We start from the raw sequence: 21762 nt of genomic DNA on the forward strand, positions 1-21762 counted from the left end.
TCGAATGGTGAAAGAATTTTTTAAAACGGTCCAGTAGTTTTTGAGCCTATTCATTACAACCAAACAAACAAACAAACAAAGTTTTCCTCTTTATAATATTAGTATAGATACACTGCAGAATAGTGTAGTCTCAATATATGACATGTCATCGACACGAAAGAAGAAGAAGAAACTGCAGAATGTAGGGTGTATACTTTATTACCTCTTAGTAAGTCTCAAATCGGATAGGTCAAGGTTATTTCAAAATGCAGTGACTCAAAAATACCGGTAACAATTACAGCAGGTCAGTTTGACACATATTTGGAATGTTTAAAGGTAAAGTCTTATAAATCAAAAGCCAAATATGTACTTACTTTGGTTCCACATCAAATCCTTGCTTCATGATTTCGGGACTCCTCATTCTTATCAAAACTTTGCCCACGTGTTTACTAGATGAAATTAACCTGAATGCTCTTGAAATATCATTTGGTAGATATTCTACCCTAGTGATTGGTCTCACAATGCCTTTTGCTATACCTTCCGTTATTAATCGTTGAAGAATCTGGAAGAAATTGTAATATGTATATGTATTGTAATTGTAATATGTAGTACTAAGAAATATGAAAAGGTTATTAAAAATAATATTAGAAATAAAAATAAGGAAAGACATTGCTTAGCACGCGGTTGAGAAAATATAAGTATTTTATAAAGCTAAGTACTTATTTCAATTATTTTGTTTCCTCTTATGTATTTCTTACTTATCAGCTAAAGAAAATTTGTTAAATAATACGTCAATGTAAAAAACATCTTTATTAAATTTGTCCAAAAAATACTTTCGCAGCGCAAACAACCACTTTTGTTGGTAGATTAATTACTTTTACAAAGGTGGACGACCTTTGAGCAAAGAAGCTTGAGAAAATAAAAACCTTTTGAAAATAACACTTTTTTTGAGTTTATACTTATTAAACTAACTAAAAGAATGTATCTACTAACTAAGTATAGTCAAAAATATACACAATAATTAAATACGTAAATATTAAATTTACTGAAACTGATTTTTTCCACCCTCACCTTTTTATCATTCGAGTTCTTCGGTCTAAATATATTAGAAAAGTCTACAGCCATATAAGATCTATCCCTCTCTAGGAACGACATACCAATATCTCTATTTTCATTCATATCATATGAACTTAGATCTAAAAAGCAGCCGAGAAATCCGACACACTTCATCGCAGCCTAAAACGAAAATAAATATTAGTTATCTGCCAGCCACACCTGTTAAGATTCTTATTTTGGGGTCCCTATAAACAATGAAATCTGATACTGGATACCGGCTGGGATTTGAACATCTTTGGAAATCGTTGAAGCTAGTCAGAAGCCAGAAAGTCAGATATCCAGTGTAACCATGGGGTATATCGGATTGCCCAGGTAACTGGGTTGAGAAGGTCAGATAGGCAGTCATACCATGTAAAACCCTGGTGCTCAGAAGCACTCATTTACACTGGACCCAAATATAGTTGGGAAAGTGATAATTTGATATCACTTACCTCTCGCAGATATCCACTAGTACAATTTATGACTAAATCACATGTTTTATTTTTTGCATTATATTTTATCATCGTCAAGAACGAATCGTCGCGAGAATAGCCGATATTGTTCTCTGAAATAACAAATGCACTTTAATGAAGAAAATATTTTTTCAATTGAAAGACAACCAAACAAATTAACTCCTTTTCTTTATAATTTAAGAATAGAATATAGTCACCCCCGCATTATTATCTATCTATAGCATACAGTTTGAAATTACAAAAAAAAAAAAACAAATAAAGGTATAAACAGACTTGACATTTAACAATAATATTGTTTTGGTTCGAAACCTCTCCAAAATCCTTGATTCCAATAGTAAGGAGTTTGTTTACATTCCATCATGCTATCCAATTCCCGATTTGGAAATGTCGATAGGAAATTGAAACGATAATGTACAGTTGTCATAGTAACGCCGATTTGTGATTCCTTTATAACGTGAGATCAATTTCTTCTCGACATCAATATAACAACCCTTTGGAAAGAAGTAAATAAATTGGTACTGTATGTTGTGTTCAAAACAAATGAACGTTCGTGTCTTTTCGACACCACGAGGTTATAGAGTTCCCGATTTTTGGGAGGTGAACGCGGGGCTGAAAGTTGAGACTTTAGTGAAATGGTGACACATATATAATAATTGTTATTTATTTGTTTTTGGAAAACCAACAGCCGCAGCTTTAATTATTTTGAGGATATTTTAACATTTTTATTGAAATTCAGTATCAACCAAAAAAACATATTCATTTATTGATCTCTGTCTCTGTGTATTCGTCTCTGTGTATTTGCAGTACTCACCGTCAAGTTTAGGAAACAATCGAAGTAGCAAGTTTTTCTTTTGCACACTACTGACAGTTGTAAACACAGTACATTGCATAGACAAGCATATTGCTATTACAGCTTGTCCTAATGCCCCAGCTCCGCCCGTTACGAAAACCGTTCGATGTTTTGATAGATTCCCCTTTAAAACCTGCGAAGAAAATAATACCTTATCAGAAAAGGAACAAAGTCTAAAATGAATTAATGTGTTTATGTAGTGTCATGTTCGGTATAAGTGAGTCTCTGTTTTAGAAATTATCGGAATAGATTTGAGTTAATGTTTTTATTAAATTAAGAACGTTTTCTATGAAAATATCCAGTAATTAAAGGGTCGGGTAAAGGGCAAGTCGGGTTTCCATGAAATGGGGAATTATTGCTATAGTAAACTGTTACCCGCGGTTCTTCTTGCTAAAACCCGTACTTGCATAACAAGTAGTTTTATATATGTTCTTTCTCAAGCTATAACCTATCCACCAGGGCCAAAACCCCTGCCGGAACTGCGGGATTTTTCGAAAGAGTTACCGTGGCTCTGGTACGTAGAGGGCTTAAGAAGGAACATGGTGGGTTTTAGCCAGTAAGCGTCGGCCACTCCCTCACGTAGCACCTACAGCAGGAGGTGTCATTAGATGATTTCCCACGTAAAAGTTGTACCTATCTGCATGCCAAATATTGACCTACATTTAATTGATTCAGTAGATTTGGCATAAAAGCACAACAGACAGACTTACTTTAACATTTACAATATTAAGTAAGGATTAAACGCCAGTCCACAGATTACGCTTCTCAAGTTTACGCATTCAGTAGCTGTTTGTACATACATGTTATATACAGTAAGTATCTCTGGAGTAAAATGAACCCATTTAAATGAATATTTTATCAAACAGAATCCTACTTATATTCGTAGCTTCCGACGTTCACTTTCTTTAGACGTTTGTCTTGTAAGATCTTATTTTCTTGTCTTTATGCTATCTAGATGATGTTCATTCATGTATGTGTTTCTTTGAAGGTAGGATGTTTTATTAAATTGTATATACTGATGTGGTTTAGTTGTGGGTGGCTGTTTTCCTTTCAGAAATGTAACAATGTTTAATTATTAACGGAGTTTAAAATAGGAGGAGATTTTGGTATGCTAGTGTCAGTCGCTTTTGTGTTTAAATTCGGGAAATGTTAGGTTTAATTAAAATGAATACTGAATATGTGTATTACGTTTTATCAGATAACTAACTTCAGCCGGCGGTTTCAGCCGTGTTTAATGGGATATACTACAAAAGGTATGTATAGCCTTTATCAATAAATAGGCTATGTAACAATAAAATAGTTTTGCAAATCAGTCCAGTAGTTTTTGAGACTAAACGTATCAACTTAATAATATTGGAGTACATTTTTATTCCTCGGACGATTGATTCAAGGTAAAAGTTTCATACGAGTATTGATATAGATTTTTATGCATGTGACGATTAAAATTAGAAGTTGTATAAGAGGATATTTGTTTTTTAATCTAAAGATCGATTGATCCATGTGACTGACACTAGCCGAGAGTTCCTCAACATACTATTAATAAATTGAAGTACAGAAAATGATACTAAAACACTTACCAAGCAATAATAAGCAATAGCGAATGGCAGTGGTACGGTCGCAGCGTCTTGCAAAGTCCAGTGATCTGGTACCGGCCACAGCAACGTCGAGTCTGCTTCAATAGTACTGCTCAATGCACCACCAGGTACTAAGCCCATTACTCGGTCACCACTGTAAAGAAATATTTTTCGATTCAAAGTCAAAGGTTTTATTTCATACATACTCGTGCTTAAGAAACGGATTGAAACTTTAGGAGAAAAAGCACCTAGGTACTTTTGAATACTATGATTTAAAAAAATAATACTTTTCCTGACGGGTCTACCCGCGCCCCCACTAAACTACTTCAACTGGGTTAAAAGCATATCCTTCCTTAAGTTTACATTATCTGGAAACCCATTTAGATAGGTTCAGTAGTTTTGTCATGAAAGTGTGACAAAGAAACATATAGACAGAGTTCCCTTATAATTTATCAGTTAGATTTTATAATTGATCAATTCGTCTATCTATGTACCGCACTTTCAAGCCAAAACTGCTGCACAATACTACTAATACTGCACAGATAAGTTTTCAAGTAAAGTTTAGTTTAAAAACCAGAGACTAGAATACAAGTAAGATCGCAGTGGAAGCTAAAAACTTACTCTCCATCGATTCCACTGAAGTCCATCCCGAAACATTGTTTATCTTCTCTGTTATTACTGACTGCCTTTTGTACATCTTTTAACGATATGCCAGCGTATGATACCTAAAGGAAAATTATAATATAATAACAAGTAAATAAAATATTAACTGTAATGCGACATTTCTTGTCAAATAACTCTTCCATACTAAAAAAGGCGACAAGCGACTGGGCAAAAAACATAGTCAAAACGTATGAACAAATGGCTTGACAGGCAGACAGGCATCAAATGGTACCTACTTTTTGTATGTAAATATGAATAATCGTAACGTCACTGCAGTAATGTACATCATAATAGTAATCTGCTTCAGAGCGTCAACGTTATTTGACGAGAACTATATAATTGCTTCATCATCACCATTTTTACTATACTGCAGGGCTGTGGCTTCTTCCCTTACCTGAACCAAATTATTTCCAGCATTTGTAGGAGGTGCCTCAGTCCACTTCAGATTATCTAAGTCTCCATCAGGACTAGTGAGAGTCACGTTTCTGATGTTAGTTGAGTTTGTAGCTGCAGTGTAGTAATATGCTCCCCATTGGCCCTGAGAAATATGATCAATATAGAACTACGAGTTTAGTTGTCAAGGTGAAATTCTAAAGCAAGATTCTCTCGTGTGTGGCATGCATAGTCGCACGCAACTTACGTCTGGATTAAAATTACATCTTAAAAGACATGTGAAAAGAAATCTTTACAAGTTTGCCCGCTATGTGCGTCTGTCTGTGGTGCCGTAGCTTTTAGACGGCTGAACCGACATACACACATCAAAAGTGTCTAGGGATCAACATATATTTTTGCAATAACTTTTCTCCTGATTGATATTAATTAAAATTTTCTTTAAGGATTCATCAAATAAAGTGTTTTCGTTTGTCACAGTAACGATAAACCAAGTCACCTTTGCACTAATAAAGAAATTTGCCATTTTCCTAATAAAGGGATTTTTGACATTTGAAACACTAACACAAAAGTTCGAAAAAAAAGACTGAAATAACAGTTTTCTTTAAAAGTTTATTGGGTAACTTAAACAATTAATAATCCGTGTTTCTACCGCGAACACTAACAACACAAGAACATCGGTTTGGCATACTCAAAATGAGTTCATCCAAATCACGATGTGGAATGGCCGCCCATGTTCGTTGCAACAACAAAAAAAGGTCTTCTTGCGACTGGATACCCTCCATATTCGGCAGAGCTCTTCTCTGTAGCATATCCCATGCATGCTCAATCGGGTTCAAGTCTGGCGACTGAGCAGGCCAGGGCAGGACATTGATGTTAGCTGCCGCGAGAGTCTGTCTTACAACTCTTGCGGTGTGCGGTCGTGCATTATCATGCATTAACTGAAATAAGGGACCGATTTGCACTTGTAGAGGAACGATGACGTCTGATACAATCGTCTCAGCATAAATTTGAGCGTTGAGGTTGCTTCTGATCCAAATCAACTCAGTTCTTCCGCCGATCCAAATACCCGCCCATACCATGATGGTTCCACCACTATAAGGATGGACTTCCTGGCAGGACTTTAATCGCTGTTGGCGTCCAGGGGTTCTCCAGTGTCGTATACGTCTTGTATCCGGTCTCATACCAAAACGAGACTCATCAGAAAAGCACACGAAACGCCATTGTTCTTCTGCCCAATTTCTGTGTTCAAGAGCCCATTGATATCGAATCCTACGATTGTGCATTGCTATAGGTGGTACCCGTAGCGGTCTTCGGGAATGAAGGTTCACTTCATGCAAGCGGTTTCTGACTGTTTGGTCGCTAATTAAGTTCCCTGAAGAGTGATGAAGCCTCACGGCTAACATCATGGCGGTTATTGTTGGAGCTCTTCGAGTTAAGATTTGAATGTATCGGTCTTGTCTCCGTGTGGTGCAGCGATACCGTCCTCCATGGCGCTCAGCTACGGTACCAGTGCTTCGGTAACGTGTCCAAAGTCGACTGATAACACTCTGACTTGTATTCAGAGCTAAAGCCACAGTACGTTGCCGGGAACCAGCTTCTATCATTCCCACGGCTCTGAGCATTTCTTCCCTGCTTAAATGACGTCGCCGCTCCATAATAACGTTGGTTTTAATCAGTAGTAGGGAAACAGTAGCACTAATAATGTCTTCAATGCGTTGTATGTGTTTATAGGGAAAATATTGACAGCTGATTTTCATCTTTTACTCGAATTTGATTCACAGTTCCTGATTCAAATTATGAAATGCACCAAAAAGGATCCATATAAATTTATAAAATCATAAATTTATTACAAAGCCACATCTCAATCTCAAGAAATCCGCATAAAAATGCTTGATCCCTAGACACTTTTGATGTGTGTAGATGTGCTCTGTACTGAATTTACTTTAAATTCTCATGTGACCCAAATAGTTTTTGTACAATACCTACGCCTTAAAGAAAAAGGTAATATGAGTAGTATATAGGAACATATTGATACTTGAAAATTGTACCACAAAAATTATGGCCCAAGCACATCAATAATATTTTTCGACTTATTTCCTTTACGACGGCAGCAAAACTGTTTCAACATTGCTAAATTCCCGCCCCATGTAGCGATGTGTTAAAAGGCCAAGATTGTGCGCAAGACATATTGACAGATCGTTAGCTTGTCGCCTACAAGCGTCAAGGAAAAGCATTTCGAAAACTTGCGAGGAATTACAAATACGGTTCCATGTTTCTTTGCTAGGAAATATAGAAAATATTGGTAACAAAAATCCGTTAATTTGGTTGTAATAAAATTAATTTAATGCCCAAAAGTCGATACCTTATATATTTTTGCGACATACCCGTAACGTATTTTTTATTCAGTTTGCAGTTGCGCTGATCAAAAATATATAAAAAAAAAAACAAAAGTGACATACCTTTCTAAAAATGTTGATTGCAAGATTCTTATCCAGTTGGTTTTTATATAAAGCTGTATTGGGATTGAACGGAGGTGCATGGAAATCGTCGATGACTAGTAAGCCTATATTGTCGACTCCACTTCTTCGTAATTGCTTGACGAAACCTGAAAAGTGCATTTTAATTATTCTTATGCACTGGTAATCCTGAAATCTGATATTAATTGTTCGCGTAACTATTTTATTGGAAATTTTGCACACATCAAAACACCACTTTAAAGATTCCTAGGCCACCATCAAAGCTGTCACGGAAAAATATTTGTGTTATTTTGGGTTCAAACTGTAAGAGTAAAAATTAAAGATGTGATGAAATAAAGGTGTGCATTTAAACCAATTGAGAAAACTGAATGATCTTGTTTTGATCGTTTAGTCTAAACGCATCCCCATATAACGATTTACAAAAAACTATAACATTACCTAATGCACCACAGTACGGCTGCCTTTCAGACACCAACACAACCCTTTTAGTTCTCTCCAGTTCGGAATACACACGCGGGACCCAATCCAATTTATTATCACAATTTACAGGCACATAAGTAACTTCCTTCTGATTTTGCCTTTTCAATAATATTAATATTTGCTTCCCATCTGACATGGAACTCACGATGGTAAAATACTTGTTTGAAAGTCCTTGGAGCTTTGGTACCCCAGATTCTAGGGTTAAAATAAAGCTGTCTTTTGAAATGTTTCGTAGAGACTCCAATTTCTGAAAGCAGAAGAGGTACATGTGGTGCAGTGAATAGGTTAAAGTTAGTGTGAATCTATTACTTGGTAGGTACTTGGTAACATGAGGCATTTTATGGTAGAAGAAAATATGCATTACATGCAGGTAATTTTTTTTTAGTTATTCGATAGGAACAGCTAGCAGCTGAAATGTACAGTTTTCAGCACAGAAGTAAACATACAAAAGTTAACAATAACTAGCCCAGAACAAATACATAATGGAATACAAAAGCACGAAATATACGCTAGGTTATGTTCCATAAGACAATGAAATGTAATACAGGTTTAATATTAAACAAGTGATACCTATTTAGATCCAACAAAAAAAAAACAATCATTATCAACGCAACTTCCACAAAAACTCCGGAAATTAGTCACAATAACAAAACAAAACCAATCTTACCTTCTCATCTCCCAATAAATCTTCGACAATAAAAACATTAGCTTTCCCGGCATCGGAATTTTGTACTACAAAAGTATCAAAATCAATATTGGCATTTATAATTGAAGCTACGTCTATAACAACGTTAGGTATAGAGCCCGATATCTCTTTGATAATACAATTTATATTTGTGTTAGACGTCACAATTTGGGTAGCTTTAATTCTTCTCAGTGTGGTATTGTCAGCTATTATTTGAAGAACTATTTGCAGAGCAGTTTTTAACTGAAATGACAAGTGCAGAATATTATTTGGACATGTAAGTAAAATATTGGAAATAAAATATAAATTTGGTGAAGCTATGTAGGTAAATAAAATATAACGTTACGAACACAAAAAGAAGATACCTGATAGCTTATATATCATAGCTACTTTTGGTTTTGCGATTTTTGATATATTTTACAAAATGCAATGATCAGATCACTCGTGTACCCTTCATAATAAATGCGAAAGTAACTTGGTCTCTTTGTCACGCTCTCACGCCAAAATTACTGAACAGGGTTATATGAAATTTTAGTTTACAGATATTCCGAAGCCTAGGATAGGACACATGCTTATCTTTATCCGAGTACGGGAGGTAGGTCCCTTTGTATACATACAGGTGGACCAACAGGAATAGATAGTCATATCTAATTGCCTATCTAAAAGTGTCATACAGAATATTTTTATCAAGAATTTAGTATAAATTCAGCTCCTAGATGCAAGCGTGCAGATTAAATCTTGTGCCAAGAACGCTCCAAGTGATTGACATTCAATTAAGAGTCTTGCTTATCCTATGAGAAAATGTGAGGGAGTGCTGGCTCTAAACTTGTATTTTAAGCTAGCTTTCAATTTAAACGAATCACAAGTTTTAAGGCGTCGTAACGCAATACGTCGCATAGGCACTTTATAATTTTAAAGTAATGAAAGTTTTTTTTTAATATTTTGGTGAGCAGCAAAACTTTATTTACGAAACTTTTATGACTACTTATATACATATGTTTAGTTGCATTAACTAACTGACAGATTTACCTAACATACTTAAACATAACTTTTACTTAAAACTAGCACCAATTCACATAAGTGTGACAGCGACAGAACGATGGTTGAACAGCACTTAAAATTGAGTAACGTTTCACTATTTGGAAATAAGTAAGTAAATTAAGACTTAATATAAAGCTAAAAATAAAACATAATTTCTATACTCACATCAACCTTATCCATAGCGTAGTATGGATAAAAAGTCCTTGTTAACAAATTACCAGGCCCTTGTTCTATCACAGGTTTATCAATAAATGTAATATTGCTTAGTTCAGCACCAGCACATCTAAGAAAATAAAAAATTGAAATAAGTTAATTAGTTGTCACAATATACATTTGTCATAATTATCATAGTAAATGCCAATCAAGGAATTATTTCTAGACTATATGAAAATAAAACTCAAACTTAATGGCCTGAGATTATAATACGAACTTCCATAAAATTTGGATAGAGCTATACCCACAGCGAAATGCAGATGCTTATAGTTTATAGTGCACGACTCTACTTCGACTTTAGGTATAGTTTAGTATAATATTTTTGTCATTTTCGATTTCCACGAATACATTTTGTAATCTTTGCAATGGAGTCATTATACTTTATATTTCTTTAGTTTTATTCCACTTCAATAAATTATTGTATTGCTTTAAAAAACACTCAAGGCACATTATGTTTGTCAAATTGTTAATGTTAATGGCGAAATAAAAATAATTTTAGTGAATAAATACGTCGATAAAATTTCACTTAAATGAACTTTTTACACAAACCAACTCAATAGGCCCATACTCGATCTCGGCCATCCATTATATTCCATTACGACAAAAATATTATCCTAAAATATAAATGTTAGTAAAAATTGCACAAAAACAACCCACCTTATAGTTCCTTGGATCTCATTACACTGTGCTTCAAAACAATTGACACCATTCACAACAAAGGAATTTGCCTTCTGATGTTCAATTACACTGATTCTCAATTTCCTTATAAACTTAGGAGTTGAGATTCCTTGGTGACTCCTGGATAGTGTGGAGAGCTGTATCAGGGCATCCAAAAATGTCACCCAGTCGTTGTTCCATTGGATGACAGCCTTTTTTCTGTCGAGAACTGATGACTGTATGGATTTGAATTTTCCGCTAGAAAAAAAGTATGTAGGTATTAAAAAATGTATGGTAGGTAATTTCTCTTCGGAATAACATATTATTTAAGAGTTTTGGCTATTCTGAGCAATAAGGCAGGTAATACTATCGTATCAATGGTTTGTTTAAACTAAGATGGCTCGTGGGTACGTCATACATATCTGTCGTGATTATAAATAGGTAGCGCATAATTAAGTTCCTTAATTTATTTTATTTCAAACAAAAAATCAATACATCATAGTCAATGGATTTTGAAAAAAAATATAGTATGTAAAAGTAGTAAGAATATAAATGAAATATTCTGTACTGTAATATATATTTTTTACCAAAGAATACATATATTATTTATATATTTTAAAGCCAAAGCTTGTCAATGAAAGCTTTCAGAGTTCATTTAATACTCTTTTCCTGTTTACCTCATTTCCTTCAATTTATGGGACAAGTTTCACGCGGAGTAAAAGTAGCGTCGAAATAATGGTTTAAAAGTAAATTGGCTAGTATTTTCATGTTGATGTTGGTATTAAGGCGGAATGAAGTCGCACATTACCTGATAATGAGTAGCTTGAACGGGAAACTTACTTTATGTGTATCTTAGATGCGAGGAATAAGATTTTTGCTTTTTAGACTAGCTGTTTCCCTCGGTTTTACACTCGTCCCATGAAAACTATTTCCCAAATTGTGATAAAATATAGCCTCTATCAACTAGGAATAGAGTAGTTTCATTACAGTGAAATAATTCATAGCAGTCAACAAACTTGACGACCTCGATGGCGCAATGGTCACCATGCCGGACTGCCGAACCTGAGGTCCCGGGTTCGATTCCCGGCTCGGTCGACATTTGTGTGATGAGCATGCTTGTTGGCCGTGGTCTGGGTGTAACAATATGTATTTATAAATATGTATATGTGTAGCTATATGTAGTTTATCAGTTGTGTTAGCACCCATAACACAAGTTAATTAATAACTTACCATGGGGCTAACCGACCGTGTGTGAAAAGGTGTCCCGACATTATTTATTATTATTATTATTTGTATGTCTCTTTCTGACCTCGGGACTACAGAGTCCCGGATTTTTGGAAGGCGAACGTGGGGCCGAAGCCAACACGCTGAAGCCCTTTTGAGACAACTTTAATGAAGTGGTAACACAAAACCGACGATTATCCCTGTATACACTATAGAAATGTACCCAAGGACAATCCCCGGTTCTGTGCTAAACTATTGCTAACTATGGATGAAAACTACTTAGGCTATTGTGATGGGATGCTAATGGACTAGGAATGGGGAAACTACGGGAACTATGGCACTTGCCGATGACAATGTATTAAATACATGTTAAAATGGCAGGTGGAGACTCGCCAACTCACTTACTGGGCCCCCGGGAATCAGTCACTGAAAAGGAACAAGAGGGCAACCGCGGGGTCGCTACTCCCCGTCATCCGCCTCAGATGCCCTGCGGGGCTTTATTATTATTATTTCTTATGTTATTTCTTTTTCTTCTCTTTAAAGAGAGTATAAAACCTTACATGCGGGCCGGAGCCAAGCGTGTAAGGGATGCTTATATAGAAAATGTAGATGATAGTGTGGATGATGTAAGAAATTTACGTGTAATGCGGCAGGTGTTAAGTATGGTGGCTTTTTGAAGCATGTGTAGTGTATGGGCAGGCATGTGTAGTGTGTTGAGGCTTTGTAAAAGAGATTTGGGTATGATACCGGTAGATGACAGGACTATGGGGACGATGTGAACGGTTTGCGCTTTCCACTGGGTTTTTATTTCTATCGCGAGATCCTGATATTTACTCAGTTTCTCCGAAATGGTGGTTTGAATGTTGTGTGAATTAGGTATTGCAATGTCTATTAAGTACACTGTTTTAGAAGTTTTATCGTGTACTGTTATATCCGGTCTATTGTAATGAATAGTTTTATCTGTTATTATTGTGCGGTCCCAGTAGATTTTATGATTCCTGCCTTCTAAAATTGTCTCAGGTTTGTATTTATAATATGGTACTATCTTATCTATGAGTTTGTATCTGTAAGCTAGGTGTTGGTGTATGATTGCTGCAACCTGGTCATGCCGGTGTTTGTAGTCGGTCTGTGCAAGGGATTTACACGCTCCCGTAATATGTTGTATCGTTTCAGACGCAGTGTTGCAGTGTCTACATAGATCAGTCGGTTGAGTTTGGTCTTTTATAATATACTTTCTATAGTTCCTAGTAGCTATAATCTGGTCTTGTATAGCGAGCATGAACCCTTCCGTCTCTGGAAACAACTCGCCTCTCCTGAGCCATTCGTTCGACTTAAGTTTATCGACGTGTGGCTGGCACAGGAAGGCTCGGTGTCTTCCGTGTAAGGCTTTGGTGGACCATGTTGCTATTTTTTGTTGTGTGTTTGTTATTGTTTCGTTAGTTTGTGTGTTTCGGTCATGTAGGTTGAGTGGTGTTAGTTGTGTGTCGGTGTTTGTGATGTGTCTGTGTAGTGGTGAGTGTTCAGATTTGTTGTGGAAATATGTTCTGAGTGTCGATATTTGTTTGTTGTGTAGGTTGTGTATGTCTATCAATCCTCTTCCTCCTTCTTGTCTTGGTAGTGTAAGGCGTTGTGTGCATGATTTGGGGTGGTGTTTTCTGTGTTTAGTGAATGAAGTGTTAATAGTGCGTTGTAGATTTTGAATGTCGGTATTAGACCACTGTATGATTCCGAAAGAGTATGTGAGGATGGGTATTGCGAATGTGTTTATAGCTTTAATTGTGTTTCTGGAGTTAAGGTTGGTTTTTAAGATGAGGTTGATTCGGTGTGCAAATTTTCTACGTAGTTCTTGTTTTGTGATCTTTTGCTGTATTTGTCTGGACTGTTTGAACCCTAAGTATTTGTATGTACTGTCTTGATCGACTGGTTGTACTGTTTCACCAGAGTCAAGTGTGTAAGTGTTATTTTGTACTTTACCTTTGACTATTGACAAGATTTTGCACTTGTCTACGCCAAATTGCATGCATATGTCATTGGAAAACTGTTGAGTGGTGTCGGCTAATTTAAATAGGTCGTTTGTGTCAGCTGCGTACAATTTAATATCGTCCATATACATGAGGTGTGTCAGTGTGTGTTGTGTGTCATTGTTAGATAGTGTGTATCCTGTATTAGTTTGATCGAGTAAGTGAGATAGTGGGTTTAGAGCCATACAAAACCACAATGGGCTTAGAGCATCTCCCTGGAAAATTCCGCGTTTTATAGATATTGGATCGGTAGATACAGATGAAGGCCCTTGATTGATTTTAAGTGTGGTTTGCCAGTTTTGCATGGCAGATTGTAAGAAATGTTTAAGTGTCGGGTGGATTTTATAAAGGTCTAAGACATGTAGTAACCAACTGTGAGGGACGGAATCAAAGGCCTTTTGATAATCTATAAACATCGCATGAATCTCCTTTTTGCCTTTAACTGCGCTGTTTGTGGTGACCGCGTCGATTATAAGTTGCTCTTTGCAACCTTGGCTGTTCTTACGACATCCCTTCTGTTGTTCAGCCAGTATGTTGTGTGTAGTTAGGTGGGTGTATATTACTTCACTTATACAGGCGGTGAGTATTTTGTATAGGGTTTGTAGACAGGTGATTGGTCTGTATTTGGCTGGATTGACGGTGTCGTTTGTATCCTTTGGTATCATATACGTGACTCCATGTGTGATGTATGTTGGAAGTAAGTGAGGTGAATTAATGAATGTGTTCAGATGATTGTGTATGAATGGGTGTATGCGAGTGAATTTTTTATACCAATAGTTGTGTATATTGTCTGTGCCTGGCGCTTTCCAGCTGTGTGTACGTTTGAGGACATCTATGAATGTGTCTATTGGTATAAATTCATAGTTCATTGCGCTGATTTCAGATGAAACTTGGTTTAACCATTCAGCGTTGTTGTTATGCTCTACTGGGTTTTCCCATATATTTGCCCAGAATTCTCTGAGGGCTTCAGGGGAAGGTGTTTCAAGAGTGTGTTGATTAGTGTTGCTGTTAGATGTGAGGTTCCTGTAGAAGATTTTCTCATTATTGATAAATTTTGTGTTTTGTGATTTACGTTCTGTACATGTCATGTATCGCCTGAGTCTACTAGCTGCAGCATTAAGTTTTTGTTTCAGTGTGTCCAGAAAGTGTACTATTTGTGTATTTGAATCTTCGTGTTGTGCATGTAATTGGTATGTTGATTTTACTGTTTCTACTGCTGCTATTACTTTGCGGCTTCTATTGCCTCTAGCGTATTGTGTTAGCCTACCGATGTTTGCTCTTAGTTTGTCGATTTTTTTTTCTAGTCTTATCTGCCACTTTGGCTTGTTCTGTACGCTCCTTCGATTTTGGTTTTGTATCTGTTCTGAAATTTTGGCTCCATTGCATTTTGCTGCCGTCCATGCTGCGCAGTATATTATAGACTGTAGAGTGTTAAAGTTGGTGTCAGCGTTTACGTTGTTGGGTAGAATTTTGGTATCTATGTAGTCTACTATAACTGAGAATTTTTTGGATGTCTTTTGTTTCGGTATGAATGGTCTGTTGGTAGGATGTGTGTCTAGGAAGTATTGTTTTGCTTGTGTGAATGTGTCTTCTATCACGGAGTTAAATTCTGGGGCAGAGTCAGTATTATTTTGAGATGGGATAAAAGCTTCAATATCGATATTGTTAATTAAATCGTCCTGACCTATGTCAAACGTAATATGAGGTTCGTTGTTAGTTTGTGAGTTAGGGTTTTGTATGTTTGTAAGCTCAGTGTTAAGTGTTTGGTAGTTGTCGTTGTAGTTTTCTGTGTTGTGTTGTGTTTGTGTGTTTGATTAGTCATCAATTTGGTTACTGCTGCTCCTCAACTGATCGGATACCTGTCTTTTAATTTCTGCTAATCGACTATTGTTTATATATTTGTTGTTGACAATGGCTCTTTGTTGATCGGATAATCTTTGTTCTGTAATATGAGATAACTGTGGATATTGGTTTATGAACTCTTCGTGCAAGTATTTTCTATAGGATGTTTTGTTTGTTTCAAGTTCTGTTACTGTGTAGTAGATTCTCATGATTGATTCGTTTAACTCGTTACCCCATTTCATTCGTTGTCCAGTGTTGGTGTGTAGTGTAATGTTTTGTGTAGAGTGTTGTTGTGTTTGAGTGGGGAATATGTGTAATTGACCTCTTACTTCTTCATAAATACGGTTTATTGCATCTTGTGGTAACAGTTTCTTATTAACTATGGCCCTGCGTTGGTCCCCCACTCTCTGTCGGCTTACTTGCATGTATGGGAATTTTGATGAAAACTGTGTGTGTAAGGGCTGAAGATATGTTTTGGTATCGGTTTCCATGTTAGTGAGATGAAGATAAGTACGTAGGATGAATTCGTTCATTTCTTTAGTCCATTTTCTACGTATTGGTGCAGTGCTAGTGTTGGGTACAGGCTCATTGACAAAATTTGTCTCCTGTACAACATCCACCGACTGTATACTAGCTGATGATAATGATGGTGATGGTGAGATGCAAAATGATTGTGATGATGATGGGATTGATGAAAAAAGTGAAGAACATGATGACTCATCGTCATGTGAAACTGCAGCAGTTTGGGACTGAGCAGTTGGCTGCGATACGGTGCCCCCCCCAGAATACGAAGGGCAGCCCAGGCTGGAAGCCATGGGGCGGGATTCTCCATCGCGGATAGCTCCGGTACCCGCCTGGGGTAATACTCTATTACGTAGTCGCATTGCATAGGGAAGTTAACTTAATAGGTTCAATACCTAAGAAGATAGTTAAAGAGACAGGAAGAAAGAAACAAATTATATGGGAATAGAATTTTAGGTATCTAAGTCCTGCTGATACCTGAAGGGTAAAGGTTTTAAGCTTCCGTTTTCTAGGGAGTTGGAGGGTGTAGATAAAGATAAGGGAAGGGATAGGTTAGGAAGTTGGGACCGTTAGTTGGAAAGGGTAGTGTCAAGGTGTAAAGACAATTTAATTTAGCTTAGTACCTCCTGATTACCTGATGGCACAGGGTTGTCATGATCGTAGTGACAATTTTACTGTTCATGCCTTCCCACAAGCCCCCCCACCACGTCAAGGTGGCCCCTTGGGGGGGTATTATTATTATTATTAACTTGTCCTCCGTGGCACAAACAAAATTAGCAATTGGCAAAATGGCAAAAACAAAAAAACACCTCTGATAAAATTAAGTATAGATTTATTATAACTTATTAAGTATAGCTTACTTGTACGAATATCCCCGAGATTGCAAAATCTTGTAAACATCATCATGATCCAAAATGATTTCTTCTTCATCACTCTCAGGGTCTTTCGAGTCTTTGAAGAATTTCACAACTTTCACACTGCTCACAATACCACTTGCAATTCTTGTATCGTTTTGATTGACCTAAAAGTAATTAAAATATACAGTCAAAATGGTCACAATTTTTATCATCTTAATGGGGATACATATTAAATTGATTACATAAATGAATACAATTTGGACGAAGATAATAAATTATGATCTAGTTGGTGTTTCGATTCAACCACTACATCTCTCTCAATCAGTTATACCTCCTTCTTTTTGGCAAGTCGGTTAAAAAATATCAAATCCTTAACATGTGCTAATAGTACAAGACCTTGTAAATAAAAATCTTTTTGAAATTGATCTACTTTACTACTTAAATTGTGTCCTAAATAAATGCTTTTAACTTCATAACTTTAGAACAAAACACACAGATTGCTGATAACTATTTTCTTTATAACAGAGCCCCAATTAATTTCAGGCGTTTCTATTACTCAAATTAGTTCTGAAACAAGCCTAAATTGCTTTCAAGTTCCCTAATTTAATTAAAAATTTTACCACATTAAAGTCTTGACTATCAAGGTCTTAGAGTACCCATACTGCAAACTTTGAGTCGGCCGATAGTTTGTTTGTGCTTAAAAATCAGTATGAAGATGAATGGTAGTACGCACATTATTATAGATAGTTCAACTCAGATTTGCGCGCGGCCCTATGTGTGCGTCGGCTTGTAAATATACAACTTTCGTTCGTGTGACAGTGACGTCGTCCGAGCATGACGTGTTCTTATCGCTTTTTCTTATGGGTACAGTCGTTTACAAAAATGTCTAGTTCTTCACGGAGAAAATGTTTAAGGAGTCAGGTAGCGTTTCAAAAAATGAAACAACATTCAAAGCTTTTTATTATTACATTTTACAGTTTTTCATTATTTTCTCATACGTTTTTTCAAATTGACATTGACAGTACCTAAGAAATAAATGAGGTGAAATATCTGAGATGAATTAAATACTTCTTACATATTTTCTTGCTCGGGGTACGAGGACAATAAATAAAAGTGTGGACTAAAAATGCAAAATTCATCATTTGATTTTTCAAGGAGCGATTCAGAATCATCCAAACTAATATTATAAATGCGAAAGTAACTCTGTCTGTCTGTCTGTCTGTCTTTCTGTCTGTCTGTCTGTATTTTCTTCACGCCTAAACTACAGAACCGATTTGTGTGAAATTTGGTACAGACATAGTTTGAAACTTGAGAAAGGACATAGGATAGTTTTTATTACAAAAAAAAAAAAAAAAAAATTATTCCGGACATATAGCGCCATCTATTGGTCAAATCAAAAATCTGCTGGTAGTCACTATTCCACGCGAACGAAGTTGCGGGCAAAAGCTAGTTATAAATAAATAAACATTAAATTACGTAATAACTGTTTTCTTTAAACAGCCGTAACCCCTAAATAACTGTATTTGTACCCGACTGTACCTCTTGTCACGCACACAAAGTCACCGTATATGTACAAGGGTTACCCACAAATAAGGCCGCGCGCAAGACTGAGTTGAACTTACTATACAAAGATCAGGTGTTTACGCGGTGTCCTGCGTGAGCGACGAACGCGACGCGACGCGACGCAACACGACGCGACGTAATGCGACGCGATGCTACACGCGACAAATTTCCTACGTGATTTTGGTCATTACTTCTCAAAATCATGGAGAAGTACAGTACAATTTTGCTTGAAAGTTCATATTTAAAGTACAGACAGCAACATTCTTTCAAGTTCTTTGTACTAATAAACGATTTCTATAATGTTTATGTTTTTTGTCCCATAACAATCTTTATTCACGCACTGCGGCGATCAACGCTTCTGAATAGTTCGTGGTGTCGCATTTGGTCGCCCTCAAAACAAGTTCGCGTTACGTCGCGTCTCGCCGCAGACTGTCACATAGGCCGCATGTAGGGTATGCCGTTGAGTTGATCGCGTTCGTCGCGTTCGCAGCGTCGCATCACGTCGCGTTCGTCGCTCACGCAGGACACCGCGTCAGCCGCTGTCGACGCGGCCGAAAAATTGGTTGGATACAATCATAAATTGCCAAACATAGCGTCAAATGTCGGCCGACTGTTTAGTCTACAGTATACCCCTAAATGGTTGACGATTCAATACAAGATTTTGAAATTAAAGTAGGTTACATACCTCGAATTTGTTGCTACCCCTGTTTATAGATATAGAGAGTTTGAGTGGGTTTTCAGAGTAGATCTTTACATCACTATGAAATTGTATATCTCGAAAGACTACGGATTGGTCCTTGTAATTTACACCTATGTGCATAGACAGTGTTTCCCAAACAAGGACTAGAATTGCTGCTTCTGGAAGCACCTTGATGCCTGCAAAGTAAATAAGATTTAGAGGTACTTCTAGATTTTCAATTTTCTTTTTATCGGGATACTTAACTTTATTTTTATGCATTTATAGCACTGTGAATCTTTTCTTACCAGACCAGTCGCTTTGTGAATATTTATAGGATTACAAAGCAGACAAAATATATTCCTGCAATCTAACTATTGTTTACAAAGATTCTGTATGTCTTAAACATAGTAGTCATAATTAAATCATAAAGAATCTTGCAACCACAATTAGGTATGGAAACTAATCCGTATTTTTCCTGGAAACCTGTTTTATAAGAAAAACCTATTGCCAATAAGAACAATTTATTTTCATAAACTGGATTTATTTCCTTTGTTTGTAATATTCTGAAAATCTCACCGTCTCTCACATGTCCTTCTAGGAACCTGTAATCATCGTCTTGTATAGATATTGGTATGTTCCGCTCCATCGCTGTTCGCAGTTCATCCTTTTCTAGGAAAGATAGCTGTGGCCTGTAAACAAAGCGAGTTTTATTAATATAAGCTACCATATGGAATATTATTTTGTGGAAACAATAAAGAGCATTTGAGATCTTGGAAGGCTTTGCGTATCCATATTATTTTGATTTTGAACATTGTAAAAAATAAGTTTTAAAATTCCGTTTGCCTAAACTTTATGTCAAAAATGGTAGAACAGTTAGGGACGTGAAAATTCTGGATGAATGTCTCTTAAATAATTTTTAGATTGATTTTAATTATTCGTCGTAAATTCTAATCACTTTTCTTAAAGTAAATATATTTTGAATTTTTTCTCATTCGAGTAGAAATTGTGACTCACAAAAACATATGAAACTAAAACACTCGTCATAATATAACTCGGGATACCCGCTACCACTCGACATGGGGAATTAGAGGACGACGTGACGTCACAGGTCTAACGTGACGTCATCATGATAATTAAACCATAAACCGTTTATGACGGTACTGGCTGGCTGTTACATTAGGAGCTGCCAGTGTGAATAATTTGAAAATAGAATTAAGGTTTTTTTTTTAACTAAACGTGTTCTTTGTTTAAACTGAGCATGAGCATTAACTCTTTTGGCTGAAGCCAGCTCGTAAGGTTTAAACAAATGAATGCTCTTGCTTTGTTTCATGCTTATTCTATCCGTGCCTAACAAATTCGACGTTGATTTGCAATTAAAGATCTAATTTTGACACAGTTCACATGATGCTTTTGTTACCACTTCATTTTTTCATTCGCCATTGCCGATATTTTTAACTATTCGCATACGTTAATTTTGCATTTAATTCGTTATGTATTTTTTTATTTTTACAAAAGATTTGCTATTACATTTTAAGAAAAAGGAATACATAAATTCGGATCAGAAAAAAAGTCTTACCAGTCTTCACTATGTTCCCATTGCACGAAATGAGACAAAAGAGGTGTTTCAGTTGAAACAGGGAATTCTACCTTTGGGTACAGGACATCAACCTTTGGACTAAAACCGGCTTCATATAGTCTGAAATAAAATATGGAATTTAATAAAAAGGTTGTATCTACAGTCTAGGGGACATGAGACGGTCAGACGAATTTGAATGGTGTAATAACCATTTTATGTAGACTTAGCGTAGTATGTTAATTTCATACAAGGCGAGGTCTGATTAAATAAGTCCGTGTCTCATTGTGAATGCTTGTCGTGGTGTGAAGTTGACAATATCAAAGATGTGATCATTTTAAAAGTAAAAACATTTCTCGGAGTTGTTAACGTACAGTAATTACATACATACATACAACACACATACTTATTCTTGGCAGTCGGCTAAAACTAAGCCCCCAATAATTTTCTTTATTTTACGAAAATATCTGTTAATCTATTCACCAATATTTATTATGCATGGTTTTCCTATCTAAAAGAGGAGAATGGACACCCATGATCATCTTAGGAAAAAACTAGGTGTATAACGAGCTCCTAAAGCTGGTCTTAAAGAGTTTTACTAGCCACTTACTTCCCAACAGCCTCTAAGAGAAACTTCACGCCGTTAGTGTTACCGCGTCGCGTGAGGGGTATGTGCGTGCATTCTTTATGTGATCTCTTCAGGATAGCCTGTAACAGCCCGTGAGGAGCTATTTCCACCACCACCGCGTTTTCTGGTATCATTTTTGACATTTCTTCGAAGAGGACTGGTTTCTGTAGACATCAGAACATGTATTTATTTAATAACATCAGCTTTTTAATTAAATTAAAATTGTAAATATTAAAAGGTATTTTTTTATTATGTATTAATCTTACACAAAAA

General features: G+C 36.2%; 1 protein-coding gene across 1 annotated transcript in view; it reads right to left on the reverse strand.

Annotated features, from left to right (window-relative positions):
- Positions 1 to 21762, reverse strand: part of LOC124636626 (fatty acid synthase-like) — a 49469-nt gene that overhangs the window by 13484 nt on the left and 14223 nt on the right. The window contains exons 15-31 of the mRNA XM_047172793.1: positions 21472 to 21653; positions 20865 to 20984; positions 19865 to 19977; positions 19295 to 19485; positions 17050 to 17210; positions 10581 to 10838; positions 9876 to 9993; positions 8652 to 8912; positions 7943 to 8231; positions 7487 to 7632; positions 5029 to 5172; positions 4593 to 4696; positions 3975 to 4125; positions 2359 to 2530; positions 1527 to 1639; positions 1051 to 1215; positions 354 to 541 (exon numbers count right to left, since the gene is read on the reverse strand). Of these exons, the coding sequence (XP_047028749.1) occupies positions 354 to 541; positions 1051 to 1215; positions 1527 to 1639; positions 2359 to 2530; positions 3975 to 4125; positions 4593 to 4696; positions 5029 to 5172; positions 7487 to 7632; positions 7943 to 8231; positions 8652 to 8912; positions 9876 to 9993; positions 10581 to 10838; positions 17050 to 17210; positions 19295 to 19485; positions 19865 to 19977; positions 20865 to 20984; positions 21472 to 21653 (2876 nt within the window). The remainder of the gene's footprint in view (positions 1 to 353; positions 542 to 1050; positions 1216 to 1526; positions 1640 to 2358; positions 2531 to 3974; positions 4126 to 4592; positions 4697 to 5028; positions 5173 to 7486; positions 7633 to 7942; positions 8232 to 8651; positions 8913 to 9875; positions 9994 to 10580; positions 10839 to 17049; positions 17211 to 19294; positions 19486 to 19864; positions 19978 to 20864; positions 20985 to 21471; positions 21654 to 21762) is intronic.

Source organism: Helicoverpa zea, chromosome 14 (genome assembly GCF_022581195.2).
Source record: "Helicoverpa zea isolate HzStark_Cry1AcR chromosome 14, ilHelZeax1.1, whole genome shotgun sequence".
NCBI lineage: Eukaryota > Metazoa > Arthropoda > Insecta > Lepidoptera > Noctuidae > Helicoverpa > Helicoverpa zea.